General features: G+C 39.2%; 5 protein-coding genes across 9 annotated transcripts in view; 3 read left to right on the top strand and 2 right to left on the bottom strand.

Annotated features, from left to right (window-relative positions):
• ppp2r2ba (protein phosphatase 2, regulatory subunit B, beta a) overlaps positions 1-2806 on the bottom strand; it is a 51294-nt gene extending 48488 nt beyond the window's left edge. The window contains exon 1 of the mRNA XM_034214911.1: positions 2728-2806. Within this exon, the coding sequence (XP_034070802.1) occupies positions 2728-2806 (79 nt within the window). The remainder of the gene's footprint in view (positions 1-2727) is intronic.
• Positions 2807-3800: 994 nt separating this feature from the next.
• Positions 3801-6908, top strand: rpl26 (ribosomal protein L26). Of its 2 annotated transcripts, none has more exons than XM_034214913.1 (4): positions 3801-3893; positions 4550-4721; positions 4807-4947; positions 6735-6908. In XM_034214913.1, exons 2-4 carry the CDS (start codon positions 4554-4556, stop codon positions 6861-6863), a joined length of 438 nt encoding a protein of 145 aa, XP_034070804.1. In that variant the 5' UTR covers positions 3801-3893; positions 4550-4553; the 3' UTR covers positions 6864-6908. The 2 variants fall into 2 exon arrangements, with proteins under 2 accessions (XP_034070804.1, XP_034070805.1); XM_034214914.1 differs by having other exon boundaries at positions 3805-3893; positions 4547-4721.
• Positions 6909-8104: 1196 nt separating this feature from the next.
• atp6v0e1 (ATPase H+ transporting V0 subunit e1) lies at positions 8105-10263 on the top strand. 4 transcript variants are annotated; one of them, XR_004568790.1, is made up of 4 exons: positions 8105-8312; positions 8822-8869; positions 9627-9774; positions 9906-10263. XR_004568790.1 is itself a non-coding variant. In XM_034214941.1 (4 exons), the coding sequence occupies exons 1-3, from the start codon at positions 8209-8211 to the stop codon at positions 9718-9720; spliced, it is 246 nt and encodes an 81-aa protein (XP_034070832.1). In that variant the 5' UTR covers positions 8105-8208; the 3' UTR covers positions 9721-9751; positions 9906-10263. The 4 variants fall into 4 exon arrangements, 2 of the variants coding, with proteins under 2 accessions (XP_034070832.1, XP_034070833.1); XR_004568791.1 differs by having other exon boundaries at positions 9903-10263; XM_034214941.1 differs by having other exon boundaries at positions 9627-9751.
• Positions 10264-10604: 341 nt separating this feature from the next.
• On the top strand, positions 10605-15254 carry LOC117545228 (vesicle transport protein SEC20-like). Its single transcript, XM_034214948.1, has 6 exons — positions 10605-10706; positions 11595-11687; positions 11770-11861; positions 12112-12216; positions 12390-12508; positions 13520-15254. Exons 1-6 carry the CDS (start codon positions 10626-10628, stop codon positions 13714-13716), a joined length of 687 nt encoding a protein of 228 aa, XP_034070839.1. The 5' UTR covers positions 10605-10625; the 3' UTR covers positions 13717-15254.
• Positions 15255-16005: 751 nt separating this feature from the next.
• On the bottom strand, positions 16006-18831 carry nkx2.5 (NK2 homeobox 5). The gene is made up of 2 exons (XM_034214968.1): positions 18328-18831; positions 16006-17638 (listed from the first exon to the last, which is right to left on the bottom strand). The coding sequence occupies exons 1-2, from the start codon at positions 18686-18688 to the stop codon at positions 17034-17036; spliced, it is 966 nt and encodes a 321-aa protein (XP_034070859.1). The 5' UTR covers positions 18689-18831; the 3' UTR covers positions 16006-17033.
• Positions 18832-20596: the final 1765 nt, after the last annotated feature.

Genomic DNA, 20596 nt, shown 5'->3' with positions numbered 1-20596 from the left:
TCTTTTTCCCCTGACTAAAACACAAGGGAGCACAAGGGAGACCCACATACAAACGCACACCCATCAGAAACCTTTAAGACTCAATCCATCACAGTAGACCTGACAGATTGATGTAAATGGGGGAAAAAAGAAAACACTAGGGGACAAAATACAGAAAAAACACACTGGGACTCTCACACAGAGGGCCTAAACACACACACACACACACACACACACACACACACACACACACGTTTCAGAAGATATTGTATCTGGCTGTATATCCCTCAGAGACTGGACCCAGGTGAATTTGAGCGATGCTGTTCCCCACTATGGGGACAAACAAAAACAAAGAGATATGATCCAGTAAAGCTTATATAATGTATTTTCCACTAACATGGTAACCGCACACTCATCTTCCCTGGGGTGAACTCGGCTCAGCTGGGCTGGACATGAATCCTGGGAGATGTTTGAAGAGAGGAGATGGGGGGGGGGACTTTAGCAGTGCACCGCCAAGCCTCCTCAAGACCAGGAGGTCAATACAATATACCAAGGTCACAACAGGAAGTGCGCACATAAGCGTAAACAAACACTGAGGGACTTCAATGCAAACATGTGTATGCAATGATTCTACTTGTTCTTATTTGTAATCACTTATACACACAGTATGTAGCGTGCAGATGAGATGGCCTCAGTCATTTGTACACGTCACATTTCCAAGGTCGTCTGCTGTGTCATCAGAACCCCGCTGGCCTCAGCACATGACATTCAACGTCTTTCACTCGCTTTAGAAATGTTTCATATTTCGCCACAAAGAGAGCAACGCTGGGTCATGTATCATATCACTGTGGCTGAGCGTTGCAGCTACCATGCGTACTGATCTAGCACTTCCTCTATTATACCACTCCCTTATCTCAGGCATCAGAAAGATTAAGAGTCAGAGAGAGAGCCAAGAGAGGGGAGAGAAGCACTTTGTTTGTTGGCCCCATCGCTTTTAAGTTTAAGAGCTTAGTCGATCATATCTCTGCATTTCATATACAAAAATAAGCATTAATGGTGTATAATTGTTGACATTTCCCATTTTAAATAATGCAGAAGCAGCTGATGAATTGGAAAAAGCAGAGGTTTAAATATGATCATGTTTGAGCGATAAAGTTCTCCATCTTAGAAACTGTACTGTCCAACACAAATCTTTAAAGGTAGCTACTCTTACTGAAGCAATAGATCTTTCACCTACATCTAACTATTATTTCTCTCGCTGGACAGAGTTTGCTCAGTTGTAATATAATGCTAGTCTGCTTTTGTTATGATGATTACACCATGTCATAATGACACTTGGTCACATGTTACTGTAAGACAAAGTCTTTGAAATGTTCCACTTTTACATCATAAAATCACAAAAGAATTATCATTTTGAGTTCATTGTCAATGTAAACACATTGTTAGCTACATTTCAAAAAGCCTTTGCCTTACCTTTCGGAAAGCCAATGTCTCTTGCCCTGTTTTTGCCAAATATCCACCGCAACAAGGCCTTATAATTGTCTAGATACACACAATTATATAGATACCTCAATCAATTATTTATATTTAAAATGGATGGTGTTTTTAAGAATGTATTCTCTCGTTTATTCATTATCTCGCTCCGGGTTTAGCATTGAACTCGTGATATGTTTTGTATACTGTGTATTCAATATTTCAATAAATAAACCTTGTAATCAAACCATACCCTACAAATTCAGAGCAATGTCATATTTGAAATTGATAATCAATGTATAATTACTTAGAACCATTGAGGGAGGGAGATAACTTGTGGTAAAACTTTGAAAAAGGGAATGGATCAGAAGAGTACATGAGTAAGTGACTGAATGAATGAGTGAGTGCTTAAATGCTTTTCATGTCTTCATATATGCAGTATTTAGGTCAGCTCTACATGCTGTAAAGGGCCCTGGTTGTGACCAGCACATACTCTACTGTACACTGTAGCACACTATCTTCCTCCCCGGGCCAGAGGGCTGAGGGCAGAGTGTGCACAGGAAGGAGGGCAACCATGCAAAGCTAAATAATGCAGTGGCTCAGTCTCCACATTACGACCTAGTAAATGGCTGGTTATACAAACACTCAGACCCTCTTGGGCCGCCCAGTCTAACAGCACAATCATAAGCATGAACGGACCATGCTCTTTTCAACTAATGGAGGCCTATAGCTATTCACTCAAATCATCATGTATGGTCTGTTCATCTCTAGGACAATAACTTTGTACACCTTGTGTATTACATGGAAGAAGTTTCGGTATGTCCAGGAACTTCCACCATCAAAACTATGCTAATTACAATTCAATCTGATATTCTAAGAAAAAGGCCTGCATTGGTTTAAGTGTCTTTAGTTATGAGATAAAGGTCAATGGAATTACTTGTCATGCAACTCCACAAACTGAGTGTATCTTGGCATGCTTTATGCATGTGTGTTGACAGCTCTAAGGAAAGCGAAACGAGTGAAAACATGTGTGCTATTATTTGCACCATACAGACATCATAAACAATCTCTCTCTTTTTTTTCTCATACATACATTTGAGTATCTCTAACAACTTCAGGCACTGTGACATATCTGCAGTGGGTTAGTAACCATACAACTATCTAACTTCTGACATCACACATGTTTAGTCTACTGTATGTGTCACACAGACATTCATATCACACGCTCAAAGTAAGCAACTCGCAGCCTGTGACAGCCCCCCAAGCCCACCCTACCTTCGGTGTGGCAAGTGGAGGACAGGATGGTGCTCGGAGGGCGGAAGAGGTACGGGAGATAACGGGAAAAACATTTCATCTTCTTCTTCTCCGATGCTTGCTGATGGGTGAAGAGCGCTACGTTGCGGGCTCCACATCCGCACTGCCGCCGCGACAGCAGCCAAAGAGGAACCTGGGGGAGCGGGAGGGGAAGAGGCTCTCCGTCCGCGGCGCAGGGGGCTATGACAGCATCACTTTTCGCAGGCAGACAGCGCAGACAGACAGGCAGGCTCCGGTAAAACTGCGCGCCGCCCGGGGAACAAACAGCCGCACAATGTCAGCGCACCTCCGCTTCCGTGTTGGTAGTTCAGTCCGAGTTGTTTGAGTGAGAGCCGGACAGGGGGTCGTGTCTGTCCTCACAGATGGGAGGTCAATGTAGCCTATGTGTGGTCTGCCGGTGTAAACATCCCCACCCCCTCGTGTTAGTCACCTTATTGGAGGAACACAAGTAAGTACAGGGATGGTCCGGATGGTCATGTTGTTCCCACGATGTTACCATATGATTCACGGAGGCTACTAAGTTAAATCTAAGCCCCCAAACATTTATGGTGTCACTATGATAGACGTTATATTTGTGTTGTATCCCAGTATCAGGGTTGATTTTAAGTAGTGGGGGATTAAAACAGCACAGTGTGTGATAATGACCATTGGCTCAAACTTGATGAATCATGTGCAAAACTTCCAACTGCTGACCAGGTTATTGTGCAATTGGGTTTGGCGCCATCATGTGGCACTATTTAATATTCACAGTAAATGAGAGTTACAGTCGTGTTACAGTCTTTATACAGTCTATGGTTACAGTATAATGATGAACATATAATATAAAACCAGTAATAAAACCAGTAAAGGGGATTTAGAATTTATTTTGGCAAAATAATATTAATAAACAGTAGCTCGTTTATTGTCCAATAATGCAGGATTATTAAAATACAGCTGTAAGAACTACACATAACAGTTATAATAATAATATTATAATGTTCTGTTGATTTATAATTTGATAACTGGCAGTTTTTCACATGTTTTTCCCCCATATCTATGAACTCTCGCGAGACTTGAGTGTGAACTAATGCCAGCGGAAGTACTGTGCGAGTCTCTTTTCCGCCGGCCATAGAGGAGCAAACGGCAGGGTAAGATTTCCTTGCAGATACTTTCAATAGTAATCACTATCCATCCTGCCTTTATTCTCGTTGTGTGTCCCTATAAACGTCTAAACACCATTTTAACATTATCCAAATCAAAATAATGCCAATATTGAACCCAGATTGATATTTATTGTTAGTAAAAAACCTCTCAGGTTTTGGTGTCCCTGCTAGGTCCCTCAGTATCCGCATGTCGGCTACAGCTAGTGAAGGTGGTTGATTTCTGGTACTTGCGATGAATATTCCGCTTCCTTTACAGTTAACCGCTTTTCATTTAGTCTGTAAAACACTCGGTAATATAACTTTGTTACTGTTGGCACAGAAATACGCTTGCTCTACTCTGTTTAATGTTATGCTAACCTAGTAGCTTTATAGCTTAGCATACGGCTCTGAAGGCATATTGTAGCCTAGCCTGCTATCTAGCTGTTTTAAAACCGTAAAGGTATTACGTGTTTTTGCTAACCTTTTTTGTAACGTTAATTGTATTGTTAAATGGTTGATGTTGTGTAAAGAAAATAGCTTCTCGTAGTACTCGAGTTGGAAACAAGCAATTATATCAGTGCATGCTTACAGGAGTCATGCTTTCATCAGTTGAGACATTTTAAACTGGATAATAACCTTTTTCATGTCTCGTTTGCTAGCAGCATCATGAAGCTCAATCCATTTGTAACCTCCTCCCGCCGCAAGAACCGCAAGAGGCATTTCAATGCCCCCTCACACATCAGGAGGAAGATTATGTCTTCCCCACTGTCCAAGGAGCTCCGCCAGAAGTACAACGTGAGGTCCATGCCCATCCGCAAAGATGACGAAGTCCAGGTATTGTAGTTACAATTGCTTAATGTTTTCATCAATGCCATAGAAAGTGTAAGGCTTTTGCTTGACATAGTTGTTATGTTTACAGGTTGTCCGTGGACACTACAAAGGCCAGCAGATTGGCAAAGTAGTGCAGGTCTACAGGAAAAAGTATGTAATCTACATCGAGCGTGTGCAGAGAGAGAAGGCCAACGGAACCACAGTCCATGTCGGTATCCACCCGAGCAAGGTGAGAAAGTCCACTATATCCTCAAATTGGTTTGCTGCCTTCAGTGGCAACAAATAAAGTGTAATTGGCATTGTTCAAAGTTTTAACCTACACCTGTAGTTAGTGAGACTAAAACTGTTCATTGTGGGTGTTGACACTGAATTTGTGTTCCTTCCCCCTTTTTTAATGTGAAATGTAAGTGCCACACAAACTATGTTCAAGAACATTTCCTTGTTGAGGAAAAACTTTTGTTGTGTTCCCGAAGTACAAGACAAATGTCCCTTTTATCAGTAATTGTACGAGTATCCTTGCAAGCACTCTAAAAAAGAGGTAGATCTACAGAGAAGCACTTGACTGTGTTTGATGACACACTGTTGTGTTCTGTTAGAATGAAAGGGCTGGACAACAGTTGATTTGATTGTTTTACTCAAAAAAGGTAAACCGGCTTAAAACTGTCAAAGAAACGTTGAGCCGATTAAATTCTGTAATCATTGACAATGTAGGAAGTGGTGTGGCTCGATTGGATGACATTTTATTCTTTCTGTTTATCAACCACTTTTTACATTTATCACTTATTTCAGGGCTTTAAAGTTCAAAGTTAAGCTTGAAAGAAAATACATAATAGAGGGCTCTACTTCAAAGTTACATTTATTTTATTGTAACTGGAAAGAATATTGTTCCTAATATTTAGATTTTCAGTTTCATACATCTAGTTAACAAGATGACAATGACATTTGACCGTGTTGGAAAGTAGGCAATATGAAACAAACACTATTCTACCAACATTCAAATTCACTGTAGTTTCAGTGACTGACAAGTTGCACAACATCTTGCATTGTATTTTTAAATAAATGTAGTGCTACAAAGATGATACTGCCGCTGTATGGTACATTAAAGCAATAGTAATGTTGTATGTCTGTATCCTTAGATTTTAAGGCTTTTCTGAATAGTTTTGCTCATTTATTCAAATGCAATTATCACAGCAGTTTTAGCGTCCTGGTATTTTACATGTTGGCTCACTGTCAAACAGCTATGGCTTAGACAGACCCTTAAACAGGCAGCAGACCTGCCATTGCTCATTTGTCCTTTTCTTTTTTACTGGGCTGCAGTTGCCTTTTCGATTGTTTTATTATGTATTAGTTCATCCCCATACTGGCACAATGCTGTGTTGGCCATATAGATGTGATGGATAAACTCTACACAGCAATTTGTTGTGCTCTCACAGGTACATGTGAGCTGGCCAAAGCAAGCTGCAGTTCCAATACATCTAGTGTAGCATGTTGACATGTCTATAGCAGAAAAAAGGACAAATTCAAGGAATGACAACGGAGGACTTCAGTTCAAATATAAGTCATCTAGTAAGCCAAGCCATACTGTTTAACCAGCACGCAAAACTTACAGAGTGCTTGAATTCAAAAGAGGTTAAATGCACTCATTACACTTAAACTGTTATCTTGTGCTCTCTTACAATAGAGAACAATGTATCAGGGTGTAAGAGAGCTTCACAGTGGGCCTTTACGTTAAGCACTATGTACTGTGACTTATAAATACAGACATGCTATTTGATGCACATCATGTTTGGCTTTATAAGAAATGTGGTGCCGGTCATGTTCTATCCATGTGTCTGTTGTGGAACTGAACTTATATGCACACTTGTAAATAGTATTTTTATTAAACCGGTTTTGGACATACTTTAATTCCGTAAGTAGTTGTGACACCAGATTATTTTCAGACATGCTCTCCTATGATTGGTATCACTCGCTTATTCCATGATTGTTTACCAACCCGTTTTTATTTGTCCTTCACAGGTGGTCATCACCAGGCTAAAGCTGGACAAGGACCGCAAGAAGATCCTGGAGCGCAAGGCCAAGTCTCGCGCCGATGGAAAGGAGAAGGGCAAATACAAGGAGGAGACCATTGAGAAAATGCAGGAGTAAAAAATACTTTTTGCTTTCAATAAAAAAATGTATAAATGGACCATATTTTGTCTGTCGTGTGTTTGATTATGTAGGTGAGTTGTTTTTGTCTTTGCAAGGCATTATGTATTGTCTACATTAGGGAATCTTGGGCAAATATGACCTGCCTTATTTGAGGTACACAATTGTTGTGCATCACTTTTCAGAAGATAATTTGGTAATTGTGGTCTGTACAGATCACACCAAACTCTTGAGTATTCATTTTGTATCCACTACTCAAAGTGAGTCTTTCAGCATCTAGGAATCCAATGTCATTAAGAATTAGTGCTGACAACCAACACATTCCTCTGCAGGATCAGTTTAAAGTGTGTGTAGGTGTTTGCTATTGGGGGACTCGTTTTGAATACAGATAAATGTTTTTCTTTTGAGTAATGCACATACAATAAAATACAGATATTTATGGTCTCTGTCTTATTTTTGATTTCTTATCCTTGACGGATATAAAGACGTCTACTCATTTGAAATTGGATGAAGTCTTTTAGAACCTGGCAATAATGCAAATTATGAGTGGAATGTTACTGGAAGTTTCATAAATTGTCTTGTGGAGGTTAGATTTCTCAATGTTTAGGGTCAGACTCTAAAATGAACATTACATGAGTAACCTGAAAAGTATTTATTTAACCCAACCACCACACACATTTATTGCCAAGGGGAAGGGTAGCAATAAATGCAGAACATTTTCTCTTTTCCCAAAGATGAATTGAACAGTTTAAAAAAAAAAAACCTGTCATGATTTTACAAGTTAATTTACCAATCTCTAAACTGAAATGAGAAAAATGCCAAATTGGTCATCGTTTCTCCAGATGTAAAGATATATATTTGTACTCATTGTTTCATACAAGGCGAAGACTCACGTACTTCTCTGGTCAGTCGTCATGCTCTTTATTTTTAAAACATGTCATACCAATAGCACACATTAAATACAAATAATCAAGGGCCAGTTAACTATCATTTATATAATATGAATTGCTAATCAGTCTCTAGATAACACTTGACAGAAATCAGTTTTGATATTTGTACATTCAGTTAACATAGATTTGTTAATCAAAATGACATATTCCAACATTAACATACTTTGTCTAATGTCTTCTATGCCAAAGTGGTCATTGCCTCATCTTCTCAGGAGGTTTGCAGATGAATTGTGTACACATTAATGTTTCATACACTAAATGGTAGACTGTTCCCTCCCTCTTGTTGGTGGTCATGTGATACGTGCTGCCTGTGGATCCTGTCTGCCAGCTGCACAGCACTGAAGTTGTCAAAGTTTGTACAACTGAGATATCCTTGGTTTTCAAGAAACCCCGCCATGGCAGAAATGGGTTTTGTGATCGCGATGTCCGTGATGACTCTGTTTTGGGGCATTATCGGAGGAGTAGTGCCGTGGTTCATCCCCAAAGGACCAAACAGAGGGTGAGTTTGTTAGCTTACCTTTAGCTTCCTACTGGCTACACAGAGCTAGCTAAGGGAAGTGTTACTTTATGTTATCCCGTGACTCTCATTTGTAACAAGTACACTGTATGTAGCGACACTTTAAAAAAGTTTCTCAAAGTTACTTGAACAACTAAAACATGTAAACCCTGTGGGGAAACTTTGTTTGCCAAAGTAAAAGTTAGTGTTAGCTAACTTAAGCTACAGCCTCTCTTCCTGTGTTAGTCCGTACTTTCCACTTTTTTTTAAATATTGGTGTTATTGACATATCGCTGGAATACATTTAAATTGTGTATTTTTATATATTTAAAGACCGAACTCAAGGGTAATGTACTTCATCTCTGGAAAATATGCCTGATTGAACTTCCTCTATTTGCCTGTTTGTCACTCGCATCACGAGATCACGCTATGTTAAAAGTATGTGATGTTTTTTAAAACTTTAATGCAGTATTAGATGCTAACCTCTTACATATTTTCTCAAATTTCCACAGAGTGATAGTCACAATGCTGGTGTTAACTGCTGTTTGCTGCTACCTGTTGTAAGTATTATCATCATTAAAGAAATGTACAAATAAATTAAAATGTTGTTTTGTGTGGTTTAAAACCGGTCTATGTTAAGACCATGTCATGCATTCATGAACCAATAGCACAAATTGAATACAAAAGTCAACGGTCAGTAATAATCACGTATAAAGCAAAAATATTGTTATTATCAGTTGACTTGAATAATTCATGTAATTTTTGGATTAAAATAATGTATTCAATATATTCCTCATACTCCTTAAATGTAACAATATGCACCTTTTGTTGTCTGATGTCTTATTGAATTACTATGGAGTATGCACTGTTGAAGTATTTTCCTGTGCCTCTATGTGTAATAAGCAGTTTCATTATTTGTTCACGTCACTATTTTGTGGCTTTTAAACATATACATTATAAATAATAGATCAGAGTGCCACTGTTCTACCAGTGGATGTTTATTTGTATAGTATTACTGTCTTGTGATATATTATTTATATTCACAATGAGTTGAAGTGTGCTCATGTTACATGTCAAATATGCAAAACAACTCCATAGAGACAGGTGAAGTTAATTTATGAAAGCCCTCAATTTGATAATCCTTAAAACTGAATCTTTTGTAGTGAAAATGATTGGCATGAATTCAGAATTACCTTTTGTAACACAATAGGAAACACAATAACTGAGCTTTCAAGAATGTGTTTTTTTTTATTTGTCTTTAAGTAGTTTTGTATTGTATTGACACATTTGATTTTAATACCCTTTTTTTCTCATTAGCTGGTTGATAGCAATTCTGGCCCAGCTGAACCCACTTTTTGGGCCGTCTCTGTCCACTGACGTCATCTGGTACCTGAACTATCACTGGGCTTAATTTATTCTTAAAATATTCCCGAATCATGCAGGTACACTTCCTCCTCTGAAAAAAGTAAATTATTGAACCTACATTTTATCGTGTACCTTTTATTCGGCTCATACTGTACTTATATAGTAGCCTATAACTCATTTATATTATTGCCATGCTTGTTTTTTTTCTGTTCTTTTTAATTTTGCCAGCAGGGGAGGATCTGATTCTGCTGCATACCAATGGGCGTTTGCTTCTCACCTCATGCTGAGATAATTCCTTCTAAACTCAGACCCCTGTTTGATATACAGAGTGATGCCCACACTTGTGTAAAAAATATTCCCAAAGGACTTCTGAGAGATCTCACTGAATGTGCTTTACTTTAAATTAAAACAACCTTCTCTTGTTGTCCGGTTTATATATTATGTATATCGTGTTTATTGTTAATATGAATGACCTGTCTTTAAATAGTGAAGTGGAGTATTTGATGTGTGTTCGATTGCTTTTGTCTGATAATATTAGTGATGGATGTAATCCATACGATAGTTGTTAATAAACAAAAAATACACCATTGCTCTGTCACTTTGTATTTTGTTTTGACTCCTTTATTACTTTCTAGCCTAAAGTGTTGATATTTCTGACATGTTTTTGTCAATGTCATTTTAGATTATCCTTGTTATGTTGACATGTCGTGATACATTTTACTGTAATGACTGTAGAACGTTAAGGCTTTGTTTATTTCAGTGAATGTTGTCCTTGCAGACCATATATATCAGTAATGAAAATACTTTACATATAGTTTAACACCATCGTTGTATTGTATACATTCTGTTTTTTAATATCGTAGAAGTCTGTTGTGTTCATTTGAATGGGCGACCTTCGACCATCAAAACAGACTTCCGGTTTTTCCGTATACTGCAGTTGCAGTTGGCAACATGGCGTCCTCAGATGTCCACGTCCGAATTTGTGAACAAGAAATACTCAAATATGACCTGGAAATCAAAGCTCTCATCCAGGTGCGAGTATTTATTTGATAAGATTACGTAGCGCTATTTGAAGACACGGTGCTTTTGAAGCTTGTCATGTAAGTGAACCGTGTTATAGCAGAATGCTAAATGAAGTGTTTCCAGCTGCAGACAGCCGGTGTACTGACAGCTCGAGACAAGCTGCAGCTACCGGTGGATTACACATGATTTTACCTTTCTCTTTAATGCGTCATATTTCCTTATATGTAATGGTATTATATGAAATGTGAAAACGCGACTATCAAGAACTTATGTTGGCTATTGTCAAAGGTAACGTTAGCTTATTCTGTCAGATATAAATGATTCATGTTGAAGCTGATTTACAGTAGGATGCACCTGCTTTACAAAAAGACCAATCTTAACTGAGTTTGGGTTAGCTTTCTCTCACACATTTGAGTGGACCATTCATCCATCCATCTTCTCCCGCTTATCCGTGGTCGGGTAGCAGTTCCAGCAGAGAGCCCATTTGAGAGGACCTATATTTGTAATTTGTTTCCCACTGATTGCTTTTTTAAATGTGTAAAGGAAACCCATTCAAATAGTTGGATAATTAATTGTTGAAGTCATTTACTATATGCACAATTATAATATTAATGTGTCACTATTTTCACGCTTAGGAATAATTGACAGACCAATAGATAAAGAAAATAGTAATTGCAGGCCTAAAGTTGTATTTATTTATTTTGTATTCATATTCCCACCTAACAGAATGATACATCATGCAACTCTTAATAACAGACAGTCTAAGATCATCTTTAGAAAACCACTCAAACAGCCCTGATTCTCCAGCAGTGTTTGGAGTGCTTTTACAGTCAAATGAGAGTTTATACCAGTAAACCCATGCATGTTATTCTCATCCTTGTTTTGATACCTCACCAGGACCTCAATGAGTGCAAAGGCCCTGAAAGTAAGCTGACAGAACTGAACGCAGACGTGAAAAAGAGTTTCCACAATGTCAGGTTGCGGATTCAGGTAAGAAACTATTTGCAGCTGCACATCAACCACTTGCACTTGGTAGTATCATAATAGAGGGCTTTTTTCGTTTCTTTGACAGGATTTTGAGCAGATGGCCATGGAGCAGGACAAAGAGTCGGAGAAGCAGGCTTTGATCAGTCAGGTGGAGGGACACAGAAAACAGATGCTGAGGTAATGCTGTACTGAATTTGTGTCCTCTTGGTTATTTGCGTCATTTTGGATTAAAGCATCAGCTAAATGTAATGTCTATATATTTAATCTAACATTCACTGGATTGTATTATTGTGAACTGCTGTGTTTCTTGTCACATTTGTGTGTTGATAATGCAGCTAACCTGGTGGAAAACGGTCATGTGATTATTATATTGTCTAATTATTACACTTGTGGTAATTAAACTTTGTGTTTGTGACTATGTTCACAGTAACCAGACAGGTTGGAGGAAAGCCAACTTGGCCAGCAAACTGTCTATAGACAAAATGGAGAAGCAGGCGCTTCTTTATGGAGCAGATAGTGCTGTGAGGGAGAGGTGAGCTGACAGTGTGTAATAGTTCTTAAAGAGACGACTGGCAATCAGCTTTATGTCTATTTTTGTAGAAGATACACAATTCTCTCAGTCTTGTAATAAATAAATAAATCATTCTTATCTTTGTAGTCCTTTTTGAGTATACATTCAAATAATGGTTTTATTCTATTTCTTAGGAAGATGACCAAAGAAGGCTTGGCCCAGACAACCAGCGACATCACAGAGAATCTCATGAGCATCAGCCGGATGATGGCACAGCAGGTCCAGCAGAGCGAGGAGACCATGACCTCGCTGGGTTAGTGAAGAAAAACACAATACAATTATCATTTTTATACCAAGGATCTACCAGTTACTTAAAATGTGATTGTTTTGTTGAACTTGTTTGAATCATACTTTGAAGGCTTTAAAGGGGAGCAGCTGCCACCGCTGTGTTGCATACATACATTACCCTTGGGTAAAAAACGTTACTATATCCTTTTGAAAGACTTAAAAGGAACTTGAATCTTTATAGCAATTTGAGTCTTTATCTTGAGTAATATTCATAACATTTCAACATGTTAACCATTTAAATGCCAGTCTGTTATTTTTTACAACAACCAAACCTCCTCTAAACCTTTGTTATTTTATTTTTGTTAAATGCTAGGGGAACTTTATTTTCCACAGGCCTGCTTATGTCAATGATAAGCAGCATCATTGATTTGGATGCATGGCATTAAATCAGAATCAGAATACCTTTATTCGTCCCACAGAGTGGACATTTACATTTGTTCCAGCAGAAAAAGAGCCAATAACAGCTTAATGTTGACAAGAAGTAGAAACAAAATATTAAAGATTAAAAAATATTTTAAAAAAAAGAATTACACAATTTCCAAAATACAAAAATACACAGCCTGTAACAGTTCTGAAGATGAGCAGCCATATTGCACAGTTATTCACGGAATATATATATATATTGCACATATTGCATAGTGCTCCATGATACAGCAGCAATAAACCTAGTGGAAACCAGAAACATAGCTTGTATTTGCCCCATGGGGTACTGGTGGTAGCAAGTGTAAGGTAGAGTGTGTGCTCTAATGGCTAGTGGAACTAAAATGAGGTTTTCAATGGGGAACGTGTTATCCTTAAAAGCCTGTCTGTATTTTGGCTTTACCTTTTTTTAATACATTTTTTATGGAGCTAAGGTTTAACTTAAAAAAACACACATTAGAAAAAATGTATGCCATATGCATTTTCAAAGCCAAAATCATGAAAAATGTCTAATTTAACTAAACATTTATACTAATGGGGTATCTTATCTTTGAAGCGACCTCCTCCAGGACAGTGGCAGAGACCAACGGTGAGTTCAGGACCATGACGGGGACCATCCAGCTCGGGAGGAAGCTCATCACCAAGTACAACCGCAGAGAGCTCACAGACAAGCTGCTCATCTTCCTGGCGCTCGCCCTCTTCCTCGCCACCATTCTCTACATCCTTAAGAAGAGACTGTTCCCCTTTCTGTAGACCAGGTACCTTTTTTTTCAGAGGAGCTCTTCCATTACTACATACAGCACTTTCCACGGTCAGCGCAAATGATTTAAACAACCCTGACTGCTGCGTGTCGTGTTACACACACATTACACACGAGTGTCTGCTCCGAGGAATGTGCCCCGCTCATTCTGCTGAAGCGGGCGCTGCTGAGGGGGAATCCTGTGCTCAAAGAGCGAAGAGAAACCCACACACCTATGGTTCCATGATGTGTTTTCATTATTTATTGGTCCGAATTGTGTCTTTGGTCAGTGTGACAGTAATGCTGTGCATTGCTTTTAAATGAAATAAGTTGAGAGAGAAGATGCACAAACCATAATAATCTTTTCCTTTGTACATTCCTATGGACAATATCCATTTCGTTTTTTTTCCATATGTATAAGTATATTGCATATCAAAGATGTACAGTTTATCCGTATTTATATGCCTATATTTGTATGTACACACCCAGACTCTTAATGTACAGAAAGTCATTCTCAGACCCCTAAGATACTCTTTCGGTTTGCCTCCTTTGTTTCTGTGGCTAAAGGTAAAATGCTGACGGTGGTAATGACAAACAATGGTTCCATAGAGGTTTAAAAAAAAGGCTGAGGAAAATAATGTAAACCCTGGTAATATCTAATAATCACAAAAAAGTTCCACCATTCATTTCAGTTCAACAAGCTTTGATTGGCATACATGTCATTTAAGAGTGTTTATAGTAGTGTGCAATACTTTCAAATACTATAAATCTATAGTAGCATTACATATCACAATGTCAAGGATTTATATTGTCTGGTATTGAATATAAGTATGAACAAAAAAGTGGCACATTCACATATCCTCGCTGATGTTTCAATCAAACTTGTTTAGATTATTCAGATACTTTGCAAATGATGGCAACATTCACTGTTATTGTTATTTATTAGGATGTACTGTATACTTAAGTGAGTTTTAATTTATTACAGCACAACAATGACTGAGTTCTATATTTAGTTAGTGTAGTGTTGAAATGGCTTTTAGCTTCGCTGTCCATCCGTTTGCTAATCAGAATGGCGCTTGCACTTGTATAAATGCTCTTCGAATTGTCTATATGCTTTCTTCACATAGCGTGAAAACAAAAAATAATATATCATTTTTAAAGAGTGTGCACCCTCCCCTCCATCTCCGCCCGGTTGAGCCCCGCTCTGCTCTGCAGCGCAGCAGAACGGCTCAGGCCGTGGCAGTGATCACCCTGGCAGAGATAGAGCAGCATGCATCCCTGCCTTTCTTCAGATAAGACCCGGAAAAGCAGATTATTCCGACCCGTTTCCCTTTCCAGTGTGGGTGGAGGGTGAGGGGGGATATTTTTAGCTTTGTGTGGTGCTGTTATCTGACTTTGCCTTTTCAACACCTCGGAGGAGAAGGTGGCCAGAGGAGCTACATGACCTTGCTACCCTGTCTGCTGTCGCCTGGCATTGCCTTTTCTGTTTAATATATGTCAATGTGGTCAGTGTTAATCATCAATAAATAAAAAGTGTTCTGACTTGATGTTTGACATGTTTCTCAAATGTGTGTTTGTGAGGGTTCATAATGAGAGGGAAGACAACAGAGTGTTTGTGGAGAGAGCTGAGAGAGGCCTAAGCGTCTCTTACTCGTGTAAAGTGGCAGCGGGGCAGAGCCGGCCTGTTCCTATAACTGCACACTTAGACAAGGGCTCTGGCTCTCTGTCAAGCAAATTGGATTATTCTTACATTTAGCACCGTGATAGTGTCAATCAAGTGTTTGGGTTTGTATCTGGACAAGTGGACGGGGGTCTCAGAGGAGCGTACACGGCACTACACTGATGGCGTAAACACAGGAACCAGACAGTCTCTTCTGAATTCATGAAGTCCTTTCTACGGCTAAAGGGAGCTTTCTGTGTAATGTATCGGACTGTTGCATACATTAATTGTCATATTTCAGTCTGAGACCTTTAATTTTCAAATAGTGCTAGGCAATAGCAGTTTTTCATCGATAACATGATACAAGTCTTAGCTTTTGGATCTCAAAAGTGTAACATGAGTATTGTCGTTACTGATTTTAAAGGGTATATTTCACAAGTGATGTAATTTTCTGAACTCACCACACTGTTCTACCTGATTTCCGACTGTGTTATTATACTGATGATTATTACAAATCTCATTATGTAAATATTTTGTCAAAGCACCATAATTTAACATTATATTATCGAAAACATGGTTTAAGATATAGTATGTTTGACTTTCTTCAGTCCAGCTCTAAATAAACAGTAATGACTAAGCCAAATAATTTCAAAAAGGAAGTATTTAATAATTAAGTAAACTGTCCAAAAATAGATAAATATCTTGGATCAGGTAACATCTTGAATTTGTCATATGTACAAGTACAGAGAAAAAAGGTTGCTGACTTTCAGAATGGCATTTTGAGAAAGTGTATAGAAAAGTCTTGTAAATATAATAAAAGAAAAATCTAAAAGTTTGCATATCCACAGAATTAAAAACAGCATTTCCTCTTGATGTAAAAACATTTAGTACCGCTCAAGGTCATGGCTGACAGCCATCTCTGACTTAAAACATGCGTGTAGGTGGCTGACAGGGAGCATTAAAAAGTGTCAACTCTGAACAACCTTTTAACCTTGTTTAAGAACATTGAAAGAAGCTTCCTAATGGCCACTTGAACATGTTAACCAGACACAAACCATATGAAGGTTGTAAAAACTTTAGGATCCTGCTGGTTAACCAGTGCAACCATTATGTGACCCACAGACATAGTTCACATATTATATACTTTATCATGTATTTTATATAGAGCCAAATTAGAGCAAATTATTGCAATTTCATTTTCATAATTAGCTTATTTCAAGCAATATAAAAGACAATAATAGTAATTAAATGTACAATAATAGCCTTATATAATAAATTAAGTGGTTTTATATTTTTTATTCTTGCCCGCTGAATCTGATCTTTATAGGTACAAATATCGAATAATACAATTGGAGTCAATACAAATAATAAAATAAAAGGAAGGGAAAGAAAATTGGTGTTCTAAAAAAACATTTAAAGAACTTTGCTTGCATCTTTTTTTGGCTCAAATTTCACATGTGCGCTCAGTCAGATCTTGAAATTTGATTTACAGGGCATGAAAATAAATACAAATGTAAGCTATTCAGTGCTTAAAACACAAACGAAAAACTATCAGAAATAAGTAATTTAATATAATAAAAGTTAGACGACACTCTGAAAGTCTTTACACATTTAAAAATGCATGCAATCGTAAAACAACCCATTTAAACTGAAACAGAAACACAGATCTGTTTACCACGTCCTAATGCCATGTAACGAAGACACCCCATTACTGGAGGAGAATGTGTTCTGCACGTTATTCAGGTCCCCCACCCCGAAGTTCATGTAGTTCCCGTTGTTGGAGGACCCTTGCATAGTTTGCATCGTGGCTGCAGGATAGTTACACGCATAGTTTGTGTTGCAGCCGGGGCTGGTATAGTTACTGAAAGCCGGGTAGTTGTTATACGTGAAATGGTTGATGTGCCCCAGGCTGTAGGACGGGTTGTAGGAGCCTGTGTCTGCGGCCAGGCAGGGCTTCCCGTCCCGCACCAGCACCGGCACCGACACCCTCCTGGGTGGCGGCAGCGACACCATCTCCAGGCTCTGGTCCTGCCTCTGCCGCTTGCACTTGTACCTCCTGTTCTGGAACCAGATCTTCACCTGGGTCGGGGTGAGTTTGAGCCCTCCGGCCAGGTGGTCTCTCTCCGGGGCGGACAGGTACCTCTGCTGCTTGAAGCGCCGCTCCAGCTCGTACACCTGCGCCTGGGAGAAGAGCACGCGCGGCTTCCTGCGTCTCCGGGACTTGGTTCGGTTCGGATCCTCGGGTTTTGTGTCTTCCACAGGAGGGCTGAACTCCTCTGAACACATAAAGAAAAGGATGAACACAAATCAATCACATTCAGAATTCCTGTATTAATCCCATATCTGGGATAGTGGATAGAGTCACATAAAAAATAAAAGCACACATTAGTAATAACAACAACAACAAAAAACAGAAATACACAACCATGGCTAAAAATGAATAGAACAGTGAGAGTTGGAAATCTATTTACCCATTTGGGCCTAGAGCTATTTTTACTACAGTATCTTAGGTTATACTTAAATAATAATAATAATAATAATAATAATATTGTCCTTTTTTGGTTAATTAGCTTGTGCAATAGTACGAAATTCAGTTATTTGAGTGTATTTCAGTGTGTGATTTGGAAAAATACGCACGATGTATAGATGTGGAACACATATATGGGACACTTAGATAAATAACTTGTATTTTCCAGTGCAATTTTTGGTAGTCATTTAAAAAAAGGAGATTTTTTTGGATTATATAACTCCTAAATAAATGTAGCAGGCCACAAGAAAAAGCTCATTCCAACTCGACTTTTTACGGTTAGAAAATCCAGGCCTGTGTCCGCAGTGAAGGACTTTTTCTTTTGTGAACTTTTTCTTTAATATATGGTGCGTTGTGCATAAATCAAACAACACAATTCATTGGGCCTATGTTTGCACAGGACTGCACAATAAAATGTTTCTGCTTTCCTCATCTCACCTTTTCTACGTTTCCCCTCAAACGCGTCTGATTTCCCATCCTTAACCAAATCCATCTCCATGAGGGATTTCCCATAAAAGGTAGTAGCGAAGTTGAGTGCATTTCCTCTGCCGGCTCTGGGATCCTGCAGGTCTTCTCCAAACATCGAGATGGCGGACGACATGTCCCGGAGAGGCTCCTTCTTCAGGCGGGCCAGCATGCAGGAGGAGGAAGAGGAGGAGGAGGAGGAGGTCGGCACGCTGCAGCAGTCCATACGAGAAGTAACGTCCAGAGGAGACACCATAACGTCATGACTCTGCTCCAAGTTTAATATATCCTTTACAGAGAAGGGAGTGGACGTGCTGCTGGGGCAGGGAAACATTGCCAAGAACTGAAAAAAGAAACTATTAACCTGTCATGTGGAAGTAACAAAAAAAACGTCAACAAAGTCCCTCTCCTTCCTGGTAATATTTACTGGATTCAAGTATTAGTTTGGTGTAGCAGACTGATCTTGAGTGAAGTGGGCATTTTGAATGTCAACTCTGTCTCGAAACTTTTTTCTTGGCCTTCTTCTCCTCTCAGTGACGCAGGGGGGAGGAGGGAGGGGGAGCCACTGGGACCCTCTGTATGGAGACAATGGTACTCCCATTTCATGACACAAAGTGATGGCTGGTGCATGTTCCTTATAGGCCTACATGTGTCCAATCACTGCACATATACAACAGTGTTGTATATGTGCAGTTGTGCAACACCAACCCAACTGTTCTCCCTAGCATATTAGTTATAAATGTTTCCCTAAATCAAAGATAGCTTTGGTGAAAAACGTTCATACATTTCTATATTTTTACATCATGTGAAATTCAATAACTGTCTCGTTCAATCCATAAGCTATTTTCAGTGTTGTAGTCTTTACGCACGATTCCCAGTCAGCTTTTAGACGGATGTTTACACACATCTTCAAGTGCCAAGAGAAATGATTTATCTAACTGCGTCTACATCAAACGTGTATAAAGACTGACTGAGGAATCAAACATGCATCATGTAGGTTCCATGATGGATGAATTATAACAAGTGAGGTTGTCTGATCGTGCGCGTGCATGTGTTTGGGGGTGTCGGCCCGGTCCCTCATCCAAGGGGAAACGGAGCAGACAACAGGTTGGGTCCCTGGACAGGAACCTGAGACCAGCAGCGACACACTCTGCTGTCTGCCTCCGAGAGATTCTGGAGCCACTGTCTGCGCTATCAGGACGTGATAACAGATGACAACAAACCTACATACACACACACACACACACACACACACACACACACACACACACACACACACACACACACACACACACACACACACACACACACACACACACACATACACACACACACACACACGCACACACACACACACACACACACACACACACACACACACACACACACACACACACACACACACACACACACACACACACACACACACACAATCCCACCCACGCTGCAGGCCAGGCTATCCTAAATATGTGTCATATATGACACCCATGTTGTTACAAAAAAAGATACCCGTTGCATTGCCTTTAAACTTTTATTTTTAGCCAAATCGATATTTGTTTGATCAATTCCTTTAAATACCAATATGCTATTCTGTAAGAAAATAGGGACAAACAACTTCTATATTTGACTACATATGGCGTGTGTCGTTTATTTACACATCTTAAAAATCAACATGTTGGAAAACACTTCGTGTCTCACACTGTGCAACTGTTACTGTGCAGGTTAACATCACATAAAATGATTTATAGTGTTAAACCAAAGACAATCGATAATTGTGCCTTTAGAATCTGCTACAATAATGTCGAATACACACATGTAAGGATTAACAACAACACATTACAAATCATTCAGCCAGACAGCAGTCAAATGGAGTGCGTAATGACGCATTAGCTCCATGTGTCTCCCCCTGCACAATTGGCACTAAACCTGCTATTAATGCCTGTGGAGACGGTCACAGGAGACAGACAGTATTATCGTTTGTTTTATCTTCAGCGTTTAGCACAGCCACGGGGTAAATGGGTCCCCCTGTCTCCGACCCAGCGATGGTGTTTATAGTTTTAAAGACTATTTGTGCGCCTCGAGAGCTGATGAATGGCCGTAAAATCTCTCTCAGGCGCAGTGAGAGTCAACACTGGCCCGGCTCTTGCTGTAATAATTGGCGAAATAAAGTAAACGCAAGGGGGACGGAGGAGGGGGCACGAGACACAAGGGAACATGTTTTCTTGATGATTGATTTCCGCTG

Source organism: Gymnodraco acuticeps, unplaced genomic scaffold (assembly GCF_902827175.1).
Source record: "Gymnodraco acuticeps unplaced genomic scaffold, fGymAcu1.1, whole genome shotgun sequence".
Classification (NCBI taxonomy): domain Eukaryota; kingdom Metazoa; phylum Chordata; class Actinopteri; order Perciformes; family Bathydraconidae; genus Gymnodraco; species Gymnodraco acuticeps.
This window is presented reverse-complemented; position numbering and strand designations above follow the sequence as displayed.